The sequence below is a fragment of the Colossoma macropomum genome, unplaced genomic scaffold (assembly GCF_904425465.1).
Source record: "Colossoma macropomum unplaced genomic scaffold, Colossoma_macropomum, whole genome shotgun sequence".
NCBI lineage: Eukaryota > Metazoa > Chordata > Actinopteri > Characiformes > Serrasalmidae > Colossoma > Colossoma macropomum.
The window spans coordinates 39,890,776-39,912,965 of NW_023494793.1; the positions used below are offsets into that span (position 1 = coordinate 39,890,776).

A 22,190-nucleotide genomic window follows, 5' to 3' on the forward strand; every position below is an offset into this window, starting at 1 on the left:
CTCAGGCTTTCAGGCTGTTTCCTGCATTAACAAGCATTAATTTGCCTTTTGAAAAGCCTGTGGCAAAACTATTGGCTATGCAGGTGGTGCATATACACATATACAAGTTTTATACCCATCTACATAATTCACTGGTTTAGAAGTGAAGCCTTTCAGAGTGGTTTGATGTGAAATGTGAAATGTAGAGACTCAGATTTCTTTACAGTGGTGGTGATAGGATGTACAATTTTGACAAATCGGTGGCCGCATGAGCTTAAGGTCACCATGCCCAATGCCGAGCATCAGCTAAAGGGGTATAAAGCCCCCCAAGCACTGGGCTGTGGAGCAGTGGAACTGTGTTCTCTGGAGTGATGGAGCTCCATCCAGTACCTCTGGGCTGAGTTTGTGATCCAGAACTGATCATTCAGCATCGGTACCTGACCTCACTAATGCTCAATCAAATCCTCACAGCAATGTTCCAACATCTAGTGGGAAGCCTTCCCAGAAGAATGAGGCTGTTACTGCAGCAAAGGGGGACAAACGCATTTATCAAAACCTTCATTTCAGAAGAAACCATTAACTACAGCAACAGCAAGTAAACAAGCAAATGACAATATTGTGTTTATATCAAAGCCAAAATGAATCACCTACAACAAGCGACACTATGAATCGGCTCTGTCAAGCAGCTGACAGCGCTTTGTTAACTTTATTAAGAAAAATGTGGACTGAAAATGACTGGAGCATTTGTCATGATCTTGTATTTCCAGCTGATGATTGTCTGGCACATAAATACACCCCATGCATTGTCAGCCCAAAGTAAGAAATGGCTTGCTTATAGCCTTAAGGTGAGTTTCTAGCACGCATCCCTGCCACCGTTTAGCCCTACAGGGTGGACAGGTCCAGCAGGTGTAATACCTCTAACTGAAACTGCATCCTCCAACAGGAAAAAGAGAGAGAAAGAGAAAGAAAGAGATTCATTTACACATGCACGACAATGCAAATGGCCAAAAACCCTCTGCGTGAGAAAGACCACTTAGAGATTGAATGTTTTACCTGCTTATTTGCATTATAGGTGTAATGGGCATGAATTTTCCTGGTGTAGGCAAAGAGCTCAGAGAAGAATGGGTTTTTATTCCAAACACAGGACCAAACCTCCATTCAAAGGTGTCTCAAAAGAGAATTCCAGTGATCTTTCAAAATTTCTGAATAATTAAGTGGTTAAGGTGTAAACGGAGTCGTTCAGAGTGGTTTGGTGTGAAATGCTCTGTTCCAGAGAAACTTTCGGTCAGAACTGTTCACAGCGGTGGTGATAGGAACCAGACGTCCACCTCTAGAAGCTCCCTCACAGAAATAGGCAAAACACTCCCTAAAGACAACATATCTTTTCCAGGTGTACTACTATATTGCCATTATCAACATTACATATAACAACTCACAGCATGTGTAGGTTCACTGCCGTTTTTGGATGGTAAATAAAATGGCTACGTTTGTGTTGTAGGCTTTGCGACCCCTGGTTCCTATCACCACCACTGTAAAGACATCTGAGTCTGTAAGTTTCTCTGCAATGAGCCATTTCACATCAAACCACTCTGAATGACTTTGTTTACATCTCAACCACTGTATTATGCACAAATTATAAAAAAATGTGAAACTATGCTTTAATGCTCCAGAGGAGGCTGAATTCTGTGTAAAAGAATCCGAGTTATTGGGATCTGGAACAAAGCAGCACACAATCCCCATGCATTCAGTTTATTAACACGTCCAGCCACTGAGGTGTGGCCATGCAAAATGGTGGTGTGAATGGGCTCTCAGGAGGCACCGCGCTCCCGGTAAGGAGAGTCTTTTAATGTTCACGTTGCTGTTGTTAATTTGAAATGTGTATATTGTGTTTTAATAGTGTTTATTGTGCTCTGTTGAGTTGGACTGTTGAGTAGTTAGTGCAGGTCTATGTGAACCACCTAAAGGGACATTGTATGGCTAGAAGGGACCTGCCTGTATTCAGTAGTGCTGGGCAGTGGTTCTCCTTTCCTTTCCCTCTGTTCAGTAAAACAGCGTTTGCCCACATGAGCAGTGTGTCCCTCTGGTTCTTCTTCGCCTAGATGCTACAATACTACTGTCACATGTACAGAAGCTACAGACCGAATTTTGTCAGAAACCCCTCCTTTGTAGCTCCACATGGCAAAGTTTGTGCAAAATTTCTGTTAATTAATTTCTAGCCCTTTATCAATAGTCAGTTTCTGACCACAGGGCTGCTCTTGGCATATTTTTCGAATGTGACCAATGATGAATGGGGCCAAGGGGGGCTAATAGGTAGATGTTTCTAATAAAGTGGCCAGTGAATGGAAGTACACAGTAAGTGTTTCTAATAAAGTGGCCAGTGAGTGGAAGTACACAGTAGGTGTTTCTAATAAAGTGTAGAGTGAGTGGACATTTAGGGTGTTTCTAATAAAGAGGCCAGTGAGTGGAAGTAAAAGGGAGGTATTTCTAATAAAATGACCAGATATAATTTCATGTCTTATGTAGTGCACACAGGGAGTAGAAGTACACAGTAGGTGCTTCTAATCAAGTGGCCAGTGAGTGGACATACAGGGTAAGTGTTTCTAATAAAGTGGCCAGTGAATGGAAGTACCAAGTAGGTGTTTCTAATATAGTGGCCAGCTATTGTTTCATGTCTTATGTAGTGCACACAGGGAGCAGAGAGACATTAAGAATTCAGACTGGCCTGAGAGAAAGGATCAGCTAAAGACCTGTTGGAACTGATTGGCTGGGACAGCGTTGTTGTAGAGAAATGTGATTGGTCAGGGGGTTCAATGCAGTAACGCACCTGCTGTGAACGTCCAGGTGAGCTGTATCACTGACAGGTGAGCTGTGGAGTCTCGTCTTGCTGAGGACATGCAAACAGAAGGCTGGGGTGGTTTAAAAAACACAAGCAGAGGTGGGTAGAGCAACCTAGAATCAAGTCTTCACAGTAAAACAGAAGTTAAAGTTGAACTTTTTAGTCATTAGCTTGTGAAAATACGAGTTCACATCCATCCAAACTGTGTCGAAAGTGAGTGAATGGAGTTAGTTACCACCCCCACCTCCTCTGACTCGCAACACCTACGATGCCTACCTGCTCCACCGGCTGATGTCACGGCTGGACTGGCGCTACAGGCTTGGGGACATTTCTTCTACTTAAACCGATAAAACGTCCGCACCTGCAGCACTGAGTTCACAGTCACCATGGAGTCGTTTCTGAAAGGTAAGTGGAGAGCTGAATGAAACCTTTGCATTACTGCACCTAGCCTAGCTCAGTTTACTCTCACCGTCTACCAAACAAGGCTTTGAGGTCAGAACAGTTAATTGCTGATTAAGGCTCTGGATCACTTTCCTTATTATTAATGAGTGAGGGATTGAATAGGTACCAGGTTACTGTAGGCAGGTGCTCACAAACTATACGTGAAGATCTGTGATGGCTTAAAGGGAAATTCCACTAAATTTTTAAAAAGATTCTACACAATTCAGTGGGTGAGATGTAAACAAAGTCATTTAGAGTGGTTTATGAGGCATGATCCACTGTAAAGAAACTTAGCAAATCACCTTTCTTTACAGTGGTGGTGATGGGGACCAGATGTTGTAGACATTGCAACACAAAAATAGACATTTTAATTACTATCCAAATTGTCCAGTGAACCTACTCGTCTCTTATAAACGTTTACACGTAATGTTGATGGTAAAATTGTGATATCACAAAAATCTTTTTTTTTTTTTTGCTTCACAATGCCCTGCATGTACCTGAATGGAATTTCCAAATTATATTTCAAAGCTATTACAAAACAAAATCTCTAACTGTGTGTGTTTTTCTACTACAGAGCGTTTCACACCAAACCTTTTTGAATGCCTCGGTTTATAATTTAACCAGTTAATTGTGGAGAAATTTTGAAAAAATGGTGGAGTTCCCCTTTAAGCCTGGTGGAAGTGATTATTTTCAGTGTTAAACTCTTACTTTTCATTTCAGTATCTGCATTTGCATCTGACTTGATACAAAACTGTATCTCTGCTATTTCTGTCTAATTCCCTTTTGCAATCTTTCCCTCCGTCTTTTTTCATTTATCGTCTCTAACTTTGTCACTTTCTGTTAATTTCTCTCTCTTCACCCTCTTTTTCTACCCCCTATCACTTTTCCTCTCTCTCTCTCTCTCTCTCTCTCTGCCTGCTGTTTCTGTCTCTGATTCCCTCTGGCAATCTTTCATACTTCTTTCTCTTTCTACTTTTCTCTTCCATTCTCTTCCCTTTTTCTTTTTTGTCTTTATTTCTCTCACTCTCTTTTCCACCCTCTCTCTGTTCCTGTTCCCCTCCATCTCTCCTTCTTCTTTAATTCATTGTTTCTCTTCCCTTGTCTGTCATTTTTCTCCCCCTTTTTTTCTCCACCACTCATCCCCCCCCTCTCTCTCTCTCACCTGTCTTTCCCTCTTTCTCTCAGGTATCCCATCATTTGAGAAGATGGCAGGTGTTTTTTCTTATGAGAGTTCTGAGGTGGACTGGTGTGAAGACAACTATAAACACTCGGAGAATGTTGTGGAGTACTTCAACACGGTAGGATGAGCATAGCTTTATCCGTCAGTGCTGACCAGGACTGACCGTTATGTCTGCTGGCTGATGACATCAACCAATAACACGTTGATAATTGATAAACCTGAGCACCTCCACTCATATTACACGTGTTGATTGTCTAAGTGAAAATAAGTTAACACATCCTCTACAGGGAACACTCTTAAATATGTCATTATCCTGCAAACGTGCACAGTTTCTATTTATTCTGTTGAAAAAAACGTAAAATATAATGTGCCATAACTTTTATAAAGGTGCCATAACTTTCGCACAGGCCATATTTTATGTTTAGGTTTTTTCCATTATGTGTAATTTCAGCAAATAAACAGCAATTGTGCATTAAAATATGTTCTCTGTGGGGATGTGTTCACTTATTTTCACTAAGCAAATCAACAAAACGTGTCATTTAGGCCAGAGGCACCCAAACTTCCACTGTCTCTCAGTGACACGTTCTTCCTTCCTTCCTTTCAGATGAGCAGTTTCATCTTCTTCGTAGTTGCACCCATAATGCTGTACCTGCTGCACCCGTACGCCAAGGAGCGGAGCCTGGCGGTCCACCTGGTCTGGTTCATGATGATCTTTGTGGGTGAGTGCCCCCCTGTGCTCACCTGCACAGGAGCAGTTTTATCACCTGCACTTCTCACACCTGAGACCCCTTCATCAGTCATTCTCACCCACCCTGACTCTCAGGCTGGGAGCCGAGGCCTGAAGTGACTTTAAGCTGTATTCTCATCTATTAAACATGAAGGTGTCGGCTAGGCACGCTGCCAGACGCCATGCATGCAGGCTTTAAAGGAGCAGCTAACTTCAAAAATGCTGATGTGTCATAGACGAGGTATGAAAGATATCTGAGACCAGTTTGCCAAGTGCTAACGGGCACACAGCGGTTTGGAAAGACATTTTTAGGTTTAGAGTTCAATTTTGGCTTCAGAAATCCTTTTTCTCTCTTTTTGTACTGTAGATTATGATAAAATGGTATTTGACATTGACTCAGCGTATGAACTGGAGTCTGTTAGGCTTTGTTCTTCTTCTCTTTTTTCAAATAAGACCATGAAACGCCTTCAAAGTGAGAGGTCTGACCACTCAGCGCAGTACAGATGCTGACGCCGACAACAGGAACTAAACATTAACCATAAAAATGTAAATTAATTTCCTCATAAATATCTTTAAGCAAAGTTAAAGGTATTATTTGAAAATACAAAGCAAATTTGAAATCCATCAAAATTTTCCATTTTTATGTAACCAAGTAATTGTAACCAGGAAGCTTAAAATGGGTTATGAATAAAATGTATTGAGACAGCAACACAGTAACATCGTGTACTGCCTTGTGCTCATAATTAATCTAATTATTAATAAAGAGAAATCGCTTTTGTCCTTGTTCAACTCAAAGAAATGGACGCGCCGCCAAAAACTGAGAAATTCTCAAATTCATGCAAAAGACTCTACTGTTCACTCAAGTTGTTACGCCAATAATTTTATTAGTAATAAAAATGTTTGTTTTAAATTATTAAAGAATGCAAAATAGAAGCCTTTTCATCATGCTTTAAAATGTACAGAGGTGTGTTCTCTGTAGAAGATACTAAATGAATTTCACTTAGTTTCACACACACACGCCTTCTAAGCCACTTATCCTCCTATCTCCGCATTCATTGGGTGGAAGTCCATCACCGGGCAGACACACAGACATGTAGACATTTAGCATCTCCAATTTACCTGACTGCACAAGAACATGCCAACTCCACACAGAAAGAACCCTGGTTGCTTGGCAGGGGCATCGAACCCAGGCCTTCCTTGCTGTGAGGTGACCCACTGAGTCCTGCCCTCCAACAAAACACTGAACATGAAAATCAACAAAACATGTGCGCCCAAACATTTGCATCTGACTGTATAAATATACATTGTTGTTGTCGGAACAAATCCTCACATTTCTGAAATGGTAACATTACAAGAGAAAAAAATTTAACTTTCACTGCAAAAAATGGTGCCTTGTCAAGTAAAATTATCTTAAATTAAGTCAATAAATCTCATATTTCTGCTGGTGACATTGCAGTAAGCTTATTTAAGATCATTTAACTATTTCTAGACTTTTTCTTTCGTTGTTTTAAGTAGTTTTATTAAGTAATATTATCTCACTGTATTGGCAGATAATTGTTTGTTTTAAGAAATGTGCTTGGAACCAGCAAAATGATCTGCCAGTATAGTGAGAATTTAACTTAATGAAATGACCTGAAACAGGTAAATAATGTTTAGAAATAAGCTAGATAATCTTTAAGTGCACAACCATCTCAAAATGGGAAATGTTAGACAATTTACGATTTAATATCATTATTATTTGACAACATACTATTTTTGTAGTGTTTAATGGAAGATAATGCTAAAATTATTATCTTAATATTAATGTATATATATTAAAAACTTATGCTATTATTGGTACTGTATCAGTGATTGGCCTCTACATTTCTCTCTACATTTTCTCTACATCTCTCTCTCTCTCTCTCTCTCTCTCTCTCTCTCTCTCTCTCTCTCTCTCTCTCCACCACAACAGGTCTCTTCTCCTTGTATTTCCACATGACCCTCAGCTTCATGGGGCAGATGCTGGATGAGCTGTCCATCCTGTGGGTGCTGGCCATCGGCTATTCTCTCTGGTTTCCACGCAGACATTTCCCGTCTTTTGTTAAAGACAGGTAACTATGCAACATACGACATTCTTAAGCCCCTTGTAAATTAAGTACACATTCACCAACGAACAGCGAACGCGGACGTTGGTGGGACCAGCCTGTGTCTGCAGCGTTTTCCCCCCATTTGTGCTGCTTTATTTGGCTTATCAGTTCTTGTCCTTCTGAACTCACCTGTCAACTTTGAAATACTGTTGTTTGGTCAGTGTTGAAAGGCCCTCTAAGAGAGATTAGTATGTAGGTGTGTGACAGTAGAAAGACAAAAGCTCACTATAGCTCCTATAAGGTGTTCCCTATAGAACTGCGGTGGAATTTAGTGCCTTGGTACTGTGAACTTTGCTACTGCATTGCTGGACAAACAACCGCATACTGCCAGACTAACTTTTGCTCTTTGAATACTGTTACTGTCTGTTTTCTTTTGTGCACCATGACTAGAGCTGAGACCTTTAAATCGGGACAAAATTGTCACATTTTTAGTTTTTTTTTCTTCTCATTATTTTAAAACACATGTATTTTGCAGGTACATACTCAGCATATCTAGAACAGTTTCCACGTGCACAAAAAGAGGTGACAAAGCCTTTAGGTCTTTTTACACTAAGGCTGAGCTTCACAGACCAAAACAAAAAAAGAAAACCCACAGATTTTTCCCTATTTCTGCATAATAAATCATTAAAATGTAAACAAGGTCATTTAGAGTGGTCTGATGTGAAATGCTCAGTACGAGAGAAGTTTGCCAAGTCAGAATTGTTCTCCCTGGTGATAGGAACCAGACATCTGACTCATGTAATGCTTCTAAAAGCTCCCTCAGAGAAAAGTATTACATGAAATATGTAATTTATGAATTTGCTGCCTGATGCCTAAAACATGTTCTGCAAAAATGTTCAGATAAAAGCTTGAACCAGAACAAATTTTTGAAAACCAATCACGGCAGTGAGCTATATACAGGGCATTCGAAATGTTTCTATTTTACTCTTATCAACATCACATATAAAGCAGAACATTATACCCATAACATCATGCGTATTAGCATTTTACATATTGAATGAAACAAACTGTCTTGCCTCTCAAGCTGAAAAGGTCTGCTGAACACTAATAAGCAAAGAGCAAGTTAAAGGATCCTTTAGCAGTGCTCGTAACAGTAGACTGCTTTAGCCTTGAGCATCGTTTTCACCCCACGGTGCGAGAGAAGACCTCCATCACTTTCTCAATGAGGCCTCACCAGATACTGCATTAATATTTAAGGGTGGGATGGGAAAGTGTGAAATATTCATGAAGAAACGTGCACCAAAGTCTTAGAGAGACAGCAAGGGTGTTTTAGAAGGCCCTGCAGGCCAGATCCAGCCTTGCTTATTTTGAGAAAGTTTGGCCAGCATCACTTCTGTATTCTTTAAACACATCACACAACTTAGATCGTCTCAACACCGGGGCTGAGTAGCATCAAAACATTTTCCATATTGATGCCTTGTTTTCAGTACCGCTTCTTAAATGATATTTCTTCGATTCCTTCTTTGTAATTACAAACTGAAATTCATTGCTTAAACCAGAAATGAATGTGGGTATATTTACTAATTGCTACAGACTGTAGTATATCAAAAAGCACAGTACTAACACAAATAGACTGTTTAGACAGCCAATCAGCAGTCTGGAATTTGGAACAAGCATGCCTATTGGCTCAGTGACGCTAACACTGATTACTTATATACTGAAATTTGATATTGAATGACAATTTTTTGATTGTATTAATTCTGTACTGTAAATGTTATTGAATTTGATACTCATACGTAGTATACCACTGCTGTCGGAACAAAACCTCATATGTCCAAAATGGTAACTTTACAGGAGAAGGAAAAAACCTTCTTAGCTTTAAATGTAAGTTAATGGAACCAGACTTTTTTCCAAGTAAGTTTGGGCTGTTTCTTTTGGTCCATTCATCATGAAATTTATACCCAATATGCAGGCAACAGACATTTTCAAATTATGTCAAAAACTGAAAAATGACAAATGGAGATACAAGGTTTTGTTCCGACAACAGCGACATAGATCTGTATGTAGATCTGACCTTTTCTTGTCTAGAAATGAGTGAACAAACATATGTTGACTGTTTGTCGGCTTTTTCCGTAACTGTAAATGCAGCTAATGTTGTCTGTTGTACAGTGTATGAGATGTTTCAGAACATTGTGGTCCATTTTCATCACACTACAAATATAAGTTTTATGCTGGAGAGCTACAGTTTAGTATTTTTCTTAATGGAGAATTGTATGAGCACTCAACAATTAGTGACATGAAGCGATTAAAGTAATGGTTTTTGTACAGTTTCCTTAGTTTTGCACTGCAGCTACAAGACTAATAGCTAACAAGTAATAAAAATCCTGTTAGCAGTGTGCTAACTGCATTCCTAATTCAGCTAATTTACATGCTTTTGGTATCTGACACTGTATGACAAACTGTGATCTACAACAATGGCACTAACATAGCATAGCATAGTAGCATAGCTAAAAACATTAAGTTAAGCCTGAATTTTCTTTACTTTAGTTCATTTTTATAGATTACGGTGTGTTCTACAGTGTCAGAGACCACATACTGAAGTTTATTAGACTTTACTCAACAACTCAGCATGTCTTAAAGTTGGTGTTGATGTAGGTTGTGCAACTAGCACCATGCTAACTGGGGTTTTAAGCCTTCGTTTCTTGCTAGACACATTAGCCTCATACTTACTACAGCAAACATATCTTGGCTGACTGACTACACTTGGGATAAGGGGGAAAACTGTGTAAATATGATCTTCGGCTTAGTTATTTATTTATGTGTCAGCTGGTTTATGGTTTGTCATCTGCCGTGCTATTAGCTGTAAGCTAAACCCTTTAGGGCAGGAAAACCATAGATTGGAGTTGATTTGATGTAAAATGTGCAGCACAGCTTTCTTTGTTCAGCTTATGTGAATTCATTCTTTCTTTGTCCCCTGTAGGAGCTCTTTCTCTCGCATGGTGCTGGTCATTACGGTTGTAACCACGCTGTCCTCGTTTGTCAAACCCACAGCCAACGCCTACGCCCTCAACTGCTTCGCCCTGCACATCCTCTACTCTCTGTATTTGGAGCTAAAGAGGTACAGAGCACCTCTCACCTGTTCACTTTTAGATTGCTGCTGTTACTAAGGATGGCAGGCCACTGTTGGCCCACTGAAGACGGCGCTGGCGGCCCACATGCTTTTTGCTTAGTGTTTTACGGTCGGTCCACTAGTGTTTTGTGTAGAGTATTAGAGAAATGGCCACTTTTCATATTTTTTTTTTTCACATTTTCACAGTCCAACTGACTTCCCTTCATTCCTATAATTAATTATTATAATAAAGTTATCCCATAACTGAACACACATGTACTTGCGTACAAAATATATTTATTTCTCAGATTTTTCTCCTTTTAGGAATATTTCCTTTCGAAGATTCTTTTCAGTAGCGTTATTATCCTGCTCAGAGGATTTTCCTTCTGTTTAAAAACTCAGTTTAATCTGAAGTTCTGTGTTACATTACTGAGAGACTGAATTTGAGGGTATATCAGCTGCTCTAAATTTATCATCAACACTAAATGACCCTAAACAGAGCTCTGCTTTTGAAATGAGCTGTCTAGCTAAGAGTGGACCAACATTGCCATGTAGTCAGCAGGGTACTGACTTTATCAAGTCAACAGACTGATATATGACATCTGGCTATCTGAGTTAGCTCGAACATTGACAATTTTTTGCTTACAGTAAAAGAAATGTAGTGGTGCCACTTAGTAGCATTATTATGAATTGACAAATTATATTTTGCGTACCGGGCACAAATATGACTGATAAACATGAGTAACACAAATGCCACAACCATATTACTGAATTTTTTTAAGCTTTCATAGGAAAAGGAAAGCTTTTAACTTCCACAGTGAAAATCAGTAAATGCAAACATCAATAAAATTTCATTTATAGTGGCATTTTAATTTGCATTGGAATTAACAGGCCCGTACACTGCAAAAATGGTATCTTGTCAAGTAAAATTATCTAAATACATTCAATCAGTCTAATATTTCTCCTGTTGAGATTGTTGTTAGCTTGATTTAAGACTATTTACCTTATTTCTAGACGTTTTTTAATTATGTAAAATTACATATACATACACACACAGAAATAAATAAAATTACTTAAAACAATTGAAAATTGTCTAGAAATAAGCTAGATAATCTTATAAAAAGAGCTCAACCATCTCAAAACGTAAAATGTTAGATATATCGACTAGATTTAAGATCATTTCACTTGACGAGACCATTTTTTGCAGTGTATCATAGTTCGTTCTTTTTTTAAATAGGAGTTTGGGGTATTATGGTACTAGGTGTGGATAGAGCTATTGAAATTTCAAAATATACTGTTCTCTTCCCAACCACACAGTCTATATGTGAAAACTGAGCTGCAACTGTGGCCTGTTTTGAATCCCTCGTTTTTGTGATGTCTTCTGCATATATTAAACTATTCAGCCAACAGCAGTTTAGCCCCACCCCTTCACACTGACATTATAAGGAGTGTTTCAGCGTGGACTGCTTTCTGAATGAGGCACAGAACAGGGTTTACACATCAGTCTTGATGTCACAGCAACATAAACAATTTGTTTTAATTCTTGGTCATGAAAAATGAATGATGACTGTTTTTGGTACATGAACCCACACAAATGTTATAAGTGGACCTGATGGGGAAAAATACAAGAGAAATGTAGGATATGGGCCCTTTAACTGTCAGTCCTGTCTGTCAGCAGTTCCAGTATTCTTTAAGGTGTTTTGGAGGGCTGAAGTTTCTGGTGTGAAATATTGTGAGTTTCTGGGATTATACATGACTTTGTCTGGTCCCTCCTTTCACAGCTGCACAGACCAGCGCGTGCTGCGTCTGGCTTGGGCCTCCATTGGCCTGTGGGTGCTGGCCATTTCCTGCTGGATCAGTGACCGCTTCGGCTGCAGCTTCTGGCAAAAGCTCAACTTCTGCTATCTGCACGGCATCTGGTAAGAGCCTCTGTTGAGATACAGATGGCATCGTTTGATAAGCTTAAAACATGGTTCAGTGAGGCTTGTCTTTTGGTCTTATCTAATAGAGGTTTCAATATCAGTCCTTGTTGTGTAATCAGACACTCTAGCTGTACAACAAGCCTAAAAGTTTGTACAGTTGTATGCAAATGTTTGGGTGGTCCTGGTCACATAACATGCGTTGTTAATTATCTACGGGACATATTCTGCACTTTTTCTATCTGACTACCTATCTAACACTTCTGCACATTTTATTAATTAATCAATTTATAACAATATTATTATTATTATTATTATTATTATTATTATTATTAACGATAAACAATAAATACATATATAATATAAATAAATAAATAAATGTAATCAATAAAGTGATTTTGGCATGTTTCTGTGTGTGTGTGTGTGTGTGTGTATGTATGTATGTATGTATGTATGTATGTATATAATATAGGAAACGTCCCAAAATGTATTTATTTATTTATTTATTATTATTATTTTATTACATGCAAGTAGAACAGATTTATATACAGTTTGAACATATATATAAACTTGTTCTTCTTGCATAAACAGTCTTTTGCACTCTCTGGCTACATTCAGATTACAAGCCTTATTGCTCAGATCTTATCATTTAGCATTTACTGTTAACATTCATGCATGTAAGTGACTCATATCTGTCACTGTGAGCACATAAAGTTAATGACGAGCCACTCCTGACCTGCCACCCACACTAGATCATGACAGAGATACACTCAGTGGCCTCTTTATTAAGAACCACAACCTTGTGCCTACAGTCAGTGCCCATTTTATCAGCTCCACTTACCATATAGATGCACTTTGTCATTCTACAATTACAGACTGCTTCTGCCGCTTTATCCTGTTCATCAGTGGTCAGGACCCCCATAGCACAAATTCAGTTCAAATGTCTTTGTAGCTTTTACAGCAGACGTTGTAACAAAGCAGCTTTATAGAAATCCAGGTCCCTTCCTCTTCAGTATGACTTCACATCTCAACAATGCAGAAATTTTTAAAAATCGGTGGAATTCCCCTTTAAATGGCACTCTAGCCCTGTTTAATGATCGTAGCATCAATAGTGATGCTCATGTCCCCTTCCCTGACCTGTTTGTCTCTTTCCTTTATGCAGGCACATCCTGATTGTGGTTGCCACGGCCTACGGCAGCACTCTGATCGCTTACCTGGACGCCAGCCAGGAGATTCCTTACTCACTTCCTGACCTGCAGTACTGGCCTCGGGACAACTGGGCCCTGGGCCTGCCTTACATCGTCCTCAAGGGCAACGCCAAGACCCAGAAACGATGCTAGTGAAGAAGAGGATGAAGGGATAGATGGCTTAACCTCAGGAAGGGCTTAGTGATGAGCTGTTTAGTTGGATCAGGTGTGAAATCACTAAAATGTGCACAGCAGTGGGTTTACGGTTAAGCAGGATTTCTCAGTAAGCTGGATCATTTAAAGGGCCCTTATTATGGAAAATCAAATTTCCTTCGCTTTTTCAAATAAGAGTGTGACGTAATATCAGGTAATATGTAACACTGTTAAAGTTTCCAGTCCATTGCAGAAACAGCCCATTTTGAGATATAAGGAGTGCTTTTTACATAAGAGGCACAATACAGGCCAGCCAATTGGAACAGAGCTCATTTACATATATCAGTCTTAAAGGCACAGTAACAAAAACAGGCTGGTTCTTCTGAGGGGTAAAAAGAGGTTGGAAAATGGTTGTGTTAAAATACGTTATGACTTTTAGTGCATAAAGCCACACAAGTGTTAGAAGTGGATCTCAAATAAAATAAAACACAAAATATGTGTGAAACATGGGCCCTTTAAGGCTAAAGTGAGGATCACCCAACAGAAATGGTCCTTACCATTTCTCCTATTATACAGGTGTGAAGTTGGGCTTCAGTTATCTGGCTTACTCTGAAATTCTGCTTCATGAAATAGCCGCCAATCATGGGGCCTGTCTCTCGAAGCAATTGGAACTTAGAAGACGTTCCTGAATAAGTTTAAACTTTACGAAACTTAACAAATGTAACTGCGGTTAATTCATTACTTTTTAACAGCAGTTAACAACTTTCTCTCCTAAGCCAGGTTTATTTAGGATACTCAAGCTGTGATTAATCCTCGTGCGCATGAACACGAAAGCATGATGTTTGTGACGAACAGCCAGTGCTGAGAAACATGGAGTGGTCGAGTGGGTTATTTCAAAGAAGAAAAAAAATCTATTTAAATATGTATAAAGTAAAAAGCAATGCTGTTTCCATGGCCATCGTGTTGGCGCTTATTGGGGTGATAATGGCTTAATACCATGTTAGGCCCTGACTGGTCAGAAGCTAACTCTGGTTGGTCCAAGAAATGATTTTGAAATGCACCTGCCTTGGTGCAGGTTAGCCACTGCTATTAGACAGACTAGGTCAGACTAAGGTTAGCTGGCTAAGCAAGAAATCCTGCCTCGTGAGACAGACCCCTGAATGACTATGATGGGTTTTTTTGCTGCAACTGTTTGATATTGATGCTACTTTTGAATCCTGGAACACTTGATGTTTACAATATACTCACTAATATCAGTTTTAGGACTAAATAGAAAGATCATGTGTGTCTGTGTCTGTATATGTCTATAACACTCATTACTGTGAATGGTTGACCTGTATAGTCTGACCATACGTGTGCTAATAAGGATTTGCACTGTTACTCCACTTTTGAATGTACATGTAATACTATTCTGTATTTTAACAGATAACATTAAAGGGGACTTGCACATTTTTTAAGATTTCTGCCTAATTCAGTGGTCAAGGGCCCTCATTTACCGACCGTTCTTAAGATGAACTTTCTTCTTAAAACTCTCTTGCGCAGTTTTAACGAAGATTCTGACATCCATCAATGTTTTCTTATATGGGATTTGTTCTCTAGACCCAAAAAACCGAATCTACACACACTGAAGAGCACAAAGGTGTGAATAATTCTGCAGTTTAAGAACATGTCACGGCTCTGACGTAGACTTTCTTAGGACTTTTCTCAAGAAGAAGAAAAAACTTTCAAGCTAAGAACAAATTTAGGATACTGGAGAATGAAGCCCAAAGTCTGTCACAGTGATAGAAACTAGGGGTCACAATGTCTACAGCACAAATATAGCCATTTTATTTAGCACCCAAAATAATCAGTGAACCTACACAGTTTTAGGTGCAATGTTGATGGTAAAATAGTGCTAATTCTGAAAGAAAGTCAAAAGAAAAGGTTATGTCAAGACTATCATAATACAATGTCTCAGGCATCAGGCAGTGTATTCATGATCACTTCATGCAACCACTTTCTGTGAGGAAGCTTTCAGAGGCATCAGAAGCATCTTCAGACATCTGGTTCCTATCACTACCAATGCGAACAATTCTGGTTTAGCAAGTTTCTCAGCAACAGTGCATTTCACATCAAACCACTCTGATTGAGCTGAGCCATTCAAATAGTTTCACATTTACAGTTTTTTGGAACTGCAGGGTTTTAATCCCAAGGTTTGCCAATATAACAATCTTTGCATTGACACTATTGATGACTTACTGTTGTGGCTGATTTAAATACTTTGTTTATACAAATGGATGCATTTTATGTACCCCATAGAACACTAGATATCCCTGTTGTTGGAAGAAAACCTCGTATCTCCAAAATGGTAACTTTACAGGAGAAGGAAAAAACCTAGTTTACTTTAAATGTAAGTCAATGGAACCAGACTTTTTTCCAAGTCATTTTAGGTTGTTTCTGTTGGTCCATTCATCATGAAATTTACACACAATGTAAAGGGCGACAGGTATTTTCAAATTATGTCAAAAACTGGAAAACGTAAAAAATGGAGATACGAGGTTTTCTTCCGACAACAGCGATATGTAATCACAGACAGATTGGAAGGATCTACATTCAGTGATGTAAAGTTAAAGGGAAATTCTTTACAGTGGTGATTGGAACCAGGGGTCAGTCATGATATCTCGCCGTTTTGTCTACCTTCCAAAATGTAACCATTTTACACTTGTCTTTTTATTGATGCTATATGTAATGTTGATGATGTTAAAATAGTGGGTAGCTAATTTGGGTAGCTATTTTGCCTTAGCCTGCTGAAAACACCCATAGAAACCATTAAATGTTTGTTGGTTCCTGATAGTTTTGTAATGTGTTTGTAAAGGTGTTCTACAGGAAACTAGTGGCCTCTATTGGGAACCATTAAGTCAATTCCTATTAGAAAGCAAAACAGTTTTAATCCTAGTTTCTAATAGTCCCTTTTCAGCAGGGTATATTGCTCTACATGTAACCTAGCCGTCCTAGATGTGTTTTAAAGTTTCTCTGGAATGGAGCATTTCACGTCAAGCCACTCCGAATGACTCTGTTTACATCCTACCTATTTAATTATGCAGAAATTTTGAAAAAATGTTGGAATCCCTCTTTAAACAGTAACAGCACCACCCAGTGTGGATCTGTGGAATAGCAGTTGGATAGTTACTTCCATGCTTAGGCAAGTTTCTGCCTAATGTGATTACATTATTATTTTGAGCTTTTTTTTTCTTTAATTCTGATCTTTCCTGCATTCTTATTTCATCTATTAGACCTGAGTTACAAACTGGTCTTAATGAATAAGGCTGATATTCGGCCATTGTTTACTTTCTTTTATTGTCTCTGATCGTATAGAGCATTATTCCTCAAGTCAGATCCTTTAAAAGATAACAATTCCTGTTTTTCTATCATTTTCCATTAAAATGTAGTGACTTTTGCCCCGCCTCTAAAATGTGTTCTGATTTTTAGTGACATCACCAAACAAAAAGGGGAAAATTATTTTTTAATGTTTTAATTTATGTTAGCACCCTTATGGGACTCTAGTAGTATGTTAGCATTAAGCTAATGGCAGTGCACATTTTCCTTGGGCCATTCTAGAATAAACTAAGACATTTAAAGCTCTTAAATGCGTCCATGTTTTTATCTGAGTTTTGTAACAGACATTAACATACATTATACTGTGTAGCATCTTCATAGTGATTCTTTCAGTAAAGAGTCCTGACATAATTTTCTGCTGGGCATTTCAAGAATTTAACCCTTTTGTTTCAAAACAACACTCAAAGAATGATATAAGAGCATTACTACGGAGATCCAGAGAGGCCATGAGCTGTTGCTATCGTTTTCTGGATTGTTATCTTGAGATAACGAGATAAGTTACTCGTTATTTCAAAATAACAATTTTGTTATCTTGAGATAACAAGATAATTAACTTGTTATCTCAAAAACGATCCAGAAAATTATAACTATAACTATCGTGGCCTCTCTTGACTTCTGCACCTGGAACTGTCCTCTTAACATAATAAACCCCAACAATTACAACCCCAGGATTTACGAGTGACTTCAGAAAAAAAATAAGCCAGACATTTGAGTGGGTGTGTGTTCATGGCATAAGCCCCGCCCCTTCTCCACCCGGTTCACTCTGATAGGCTGCACCCAGATGTGAAGTTTTGATCACTGGCAGTTGTTGAATGAGAGGCACTCAGAAGAAGGTGAGGGTGTATCTGTGATAGAGATTTCAGTACTTTTAATGCTCATTTTTCAGAATTTTTGATATTGTACTGAAATTCTTACATCCTTAATCAGTATAGGCAGATGTATAACTGTACTTAATGCCAGGCATGTGACAGGCATGCTGGGAATAAGACAGTTATTAAACACAGCAGTGGGAATCAAACCAGCATGAGGTGGGGGGAGAGAGGGTGAGAGAGAGAGAGAGAGAGAGAGAGAGAGAGCGCCAAAACAATCCTCCCTCTCCTCCTGTCACACAGAGGAGGCCTGCTAATCACACGCCATCTTTCACACGGAGAATGCACACACATAAACACAGTTCATACAGACTCCAGCAGTGACACAAACCTCAGAGATGTCCTCCTCGAACCTGCTGCTTTAGTCCTGGCAGTCTGCGAGGAGCAGGCCGAGGGCCTAAGCGGATTTCTCGCCTGTGAGACTCTATGCATTGTGTGCATTCAGACAGCTTTGATTTCGGTGCCAGGGGTCAGAGTTTGGGTCCAGTTCTCCATCTGTTACAGCCTGAAGCCCACTGTGGCTCCACTAATTTTACACCCATCTAACAACACGCATTTTAATAACAATAGCAGCCTACAGCTAATGCTGAACAACACATTTCATTTTTCTCTTTTAAAATAAATGTTTATTTTATATATATATATATATATGTATACACACACATACACACACACACACATATATATATATATATATATATATATACATATATATATATAATTGATATTAAAAATGTGTGCAAATCTAAAGTGGAAATATGCACTTAAAGTATATTAAATAACAAAAACAAAAGAGTCTGAAAACTCTTTTGAAAACTCTTGTTTCCCCATATACAGTCGTAAACAAAAGTTTTGACCCCCGGTAAAATCACATGTTTTGTCGATTTAATCAGGAAGATAATGCTAACACATACAGAGACGATACTTCTACTGTTTATTTTCAGAATTTAAAATGTTCGATAAAAATTAAACATATAATGTGGCATGTGCAAATGTTATTTTATATTTTTGTTTATTTTTTTCCTAAAATATAATAAAGTCAGCAAATATAGAATTACTGCACTAAAATTTGCATATCATTAGCAAAAATGCAACCAACTTCTAAGACTAAACTTTAGAGGCGTGGAAAACTATCCCTACAGATAAAAAAAAAAAACTGAAAACAATTCTACCTAAAAGAATGGAAGCTGTAATAAAAAATGTACATTATCTAGTTATATATTCAATTTCAAGGCAGATAATATGTCAAACAATTCGACAGTGTGTATATTGTATAACATCAAAAATCAAATGTGAAGTGCTCTGCAGTTTGAGCTGTTATAAAACATAATTCTTATTTCCTTACTCATAATTACCTATTCAGTATCACTACAGAATAGATATTAAACGATATAAACATGCAACAATACAAATACAGCAAAAGTTAAACGAACTACAAAACTAGATCTACATTTAGGCCTGTGTCTCTGATCCCACAGTAATCGCCACCCGTGGGAAGTCCCGCCCCTCCACCTCTCCGCCAATGCGACTGGTCGAGCCGCAGACGGGTTTCCCTTTCGCTGCTCTCTGATTGGCCGAGCGCGCTGTCCGTCTCGGTTTCGTGCCAGCCGCTCTGGAAGGGGAGGGGCGGCGCCGGGTTTCCGCTTCTCGGCCGAAACTGCCACACAATGAGCGGCGGGGCAGGTCCGAAACAAACTCGCCGGTAAACGGACGGAGCGCCGCCGGGGACCCGAGCACCATGGAGGACCAGGTACCGCCGACCCAGTCACATTTTCTCCCCGTCTACTCACCTCCGGGCAGGCCGCGGCTCTGCGGCTCAGTGTAACCACGTCGGCATTCCGGAGAGCTAACACGAATGCTAATGCTAACGCTCCGCACATTAACGTTACACAAAGGAGCGGGGATTAGTTTTGTTTTTGTTTATTTATTTAACCCGCCCAGGTCCAGCCTCCTAAACGGACACAGCTACGGAGACTTCGCAGCACCATAACAGCTGTAGCCTTCATATATTCACACTGTGTTACGAGGCTGAAGTCAGCTTATTCGCCAGCTTCTTGTTCGAATTTGCCCGTTCCACCTTAAATGGTGCAGCAGTTACGTTCTGCACCATTTAAGGTGGAACGGGCAAATTCGAATAGGAAGCCAACTTCAGCCTCGTCGTTGTGTTCGTGCTTGTGTGTGGGGTTTGTTGTGTTTCGCCCGCTGTAACGGTCAAACGCAAAGCTGTGCAGGGTTTGTTGACCAGGCGTGCACGAGCGGTTGTAAAGGCGCCGATTTGAGGGGTTGCACGCGCAGGTCTGCGCGCGGAGAGGAGAGGAGAGGGGAGGGGTGGGGGTCCTAAGCAGGAATCCGTCTCCATACAAGGCAATTAAATGGCTTATTTTTTTTGCAACACGAATAACAAGAGACAGAAATCACGAATGCATCACTGCTGAGCTTTTATCGTCGCGATAAGTGACGTACGCATTTTCTCTTATCCTCTTCTGCAGGGAACAACTGCGTGAAGAGATGGCACGATATTACGTTTTCCTACCGATATCGATACTGAAACCGTAAAGGGCAATTCCACCAGTTTTTCAAAATTTCTAAATAATTCAGTTCATGAGGTGTAAACAAAGGCATTCTGAGTGGACTGATGTTAAATGGTTCATTGTAGAGAAACTTTAGCTACAGACTCAGATTTCTTTGCAGTGGGGGTGATGGGAACCAGGGGTCACCATGTCTCCAACGCAAATCCAGCCATTTTATTTACCAGTGAACCTACATTTGTCTTCAGAGTGTATATATAATATAGTAATACATCTGGTGAAGATATATTGTCTTTAGGGAGTGTTTTGCCTCTTTCTGTGAGGGAGCTTTTAGAGGTGGACGTCTGGTTCCTATCACCACCACTGTGAACAGTTCTGACTGAAAGTTTCCAAAACCACCACATGTCTTCCGACGTTTTATATGTAATGTTGATGATCATAAAATAATGAGTTGTGTTGGTGGGGGACTGTTTTGCCTTACAATGCCCTGTATGTACCCCTCCGCCATGAATGGATTAAAATTATAGGCCAAAACTTTATCACAAAACTCATAAAACGATGTGTCAGACATCAGTCAGCATATGCATAAGCATTTCATATAATATCTTTCTGTGCGGCAGCTTTTAGAGGCATTAAACTCTTCAGACGCCTGGTTCCTATCACCTGTGACTATGTAAGTTGTTCTAGAACGGAGCATTTCACACCCAACTACTCTGAATGACTTTGTTTACATCTTAACCATTTAATTATGCAGAATTTTTTTAAAAATATGTGAAGTTCCCCTTTGAGTATCAGCAGTTAAGTATATTTGTTTTTGAAAAACTGCTAAGCTTTAAAATGAGCTGTAGTGCTTCACTTAGGACAGTCATATGAAAGTAGCCCTACTCGGACAGGATTAAATTTACATGGGGGTCTTGGGGTAATTTCCTCTTTTGCAGGTGCTTCTCTGTGATTTTATTTCCATCCGGATCAGCCGTGTCAGTGTTTTTCTCCCTCTTTCTCTGAGAAAATTACAGGCCAAGAATTACCTGCTGTTTGTCACCAAACTTAGCATTCGTCTGAAAAATGTAGTTCCGTCCGGAGAGATCACAGATCTGTGTGATTTTGGCGGATTTTCCAGGCAGACGTTGCATCGCGTTGGAAAGGTTTTTTTTTCTTTTTTACTGCTTCTGTTCGCCGTATTTAGTCTCGTAGTGCGCGTATCCACATTAAACATATTCACAATCGTGAAACTTCGGAAGTCTTTGAACTGTTTACCTGATCTTTGTGGTAGAACTTCATCAATTATAATGTCTCATGTATGTATAAAGCACTTTATATTCGCACACCCTGCTAAAAAAGGTTATTCTTCAAGGGCTCATAACTAAAGTTAATGTTTCTATGTAGAACCATGAACGCTCAAAGAGCCATTTGCATGGTGAACTGGTTCTTCAGATTGACAGAGAATGTGTTGTATATGGTTCTATATTGCACCAAAAAGGACTCTGCTATTGTTATGATGCCAGGCTTTTAATAGTAGAAGAACCCTTTTCAAAAAGCTTCTATATAGAACCATATACAGCACATTCGCCATCAATCTGAAGAACAGTTTCACCTTGCAAAGAACCGTTTAATTGTGCAAATGGTTCTTTGAGTCTTCATGGTACTATATAGAACCATTGTCTTTACTAAAGACCCCTTGAGTGTACAGCTGCACAGAGTCATCAAAGCTTTTTATATGCGTACAATATCAACTTTTCGTGTGATTAGAGCATCATCATGTGACCATGTGTGACGTAAACAAGGATTATAGAAGTTACAGCCCAAAACTTGCTCCTCCTG

General features: G+C 39.3%; 2 protein-coding genes across 6 annotated transcripts in view; both read left to right on the forward strand.

Moving 5' to 3' along the window:
* Positions 1-1,773: 1,773 nt before the first annotated feature.
* acer1 (alkaline ceramidase 1) lies at positions 1,774-14,935 on the forward strand. 4 transcript variants are annotated; one of them, XM_036579530.1, is made up of 9 exons: positions 1,791-1,808; positions 2,503-2,569; positions 2,661-3,220; positions 4,442-4,554; positions 5,041-5,155; positions 7,115-7,253; positions 10,210-10,347; positions 12,120-12,257; positions 13,420-14,935. In XM_036579530.1, exons 3-9 carry the CDS (start codon positions 3,202-3,204, stop codon positions 13,595-13,597), a joined length of 840 nt encoding a protein of 279 aa, XP_036435423.1. In that variant the 5' UTR covers positions 1,791-1,808; positions 2,503-2,569; positions 2,661-3,201; the 3' UTR covers positions 13,598-14,935. The 4 variants fall into 4 exon arrangements, with proteins under 4 accessions (XP_036435422.1, XP_036435423.1, XP_036435425.1 ...); XM_036579529.1 differs by lacking the exon at positions 2,503-2,569 and having other exon boundaries at positions 1,774-1,808; positions 2,821-3,220; XM_036579532.1 differs by lacking the exon at positions 1,791-1,808 and having other exon boundaries at positions 2,410-2,914; positions 3,030-3,220.
* A 4,554-nt stretch (positions 14,936-19,489) lies between these two features.
* Positions 19,490-22,190, forward strand: part of mllt1a (MLLT1 super elongation complex subunit a) — a 32,647-nt gene continuing 29,946 nt past the window's right edge. For both annotated transcript variants that reach the window (XM_036579533.1, XM_036579534.1), the window contains exon 1: positions 19,490-19,591. In XM_036579533.1, the coding sequence (XP_036435426.1) occupies positions 19,580-19,591 (12 nt within the window). In that variant the 5' untranslated portion in view covers positions 19,490-19,579. The remainder of the gene's footprint in view (positions 19,592-22,190) is intronic.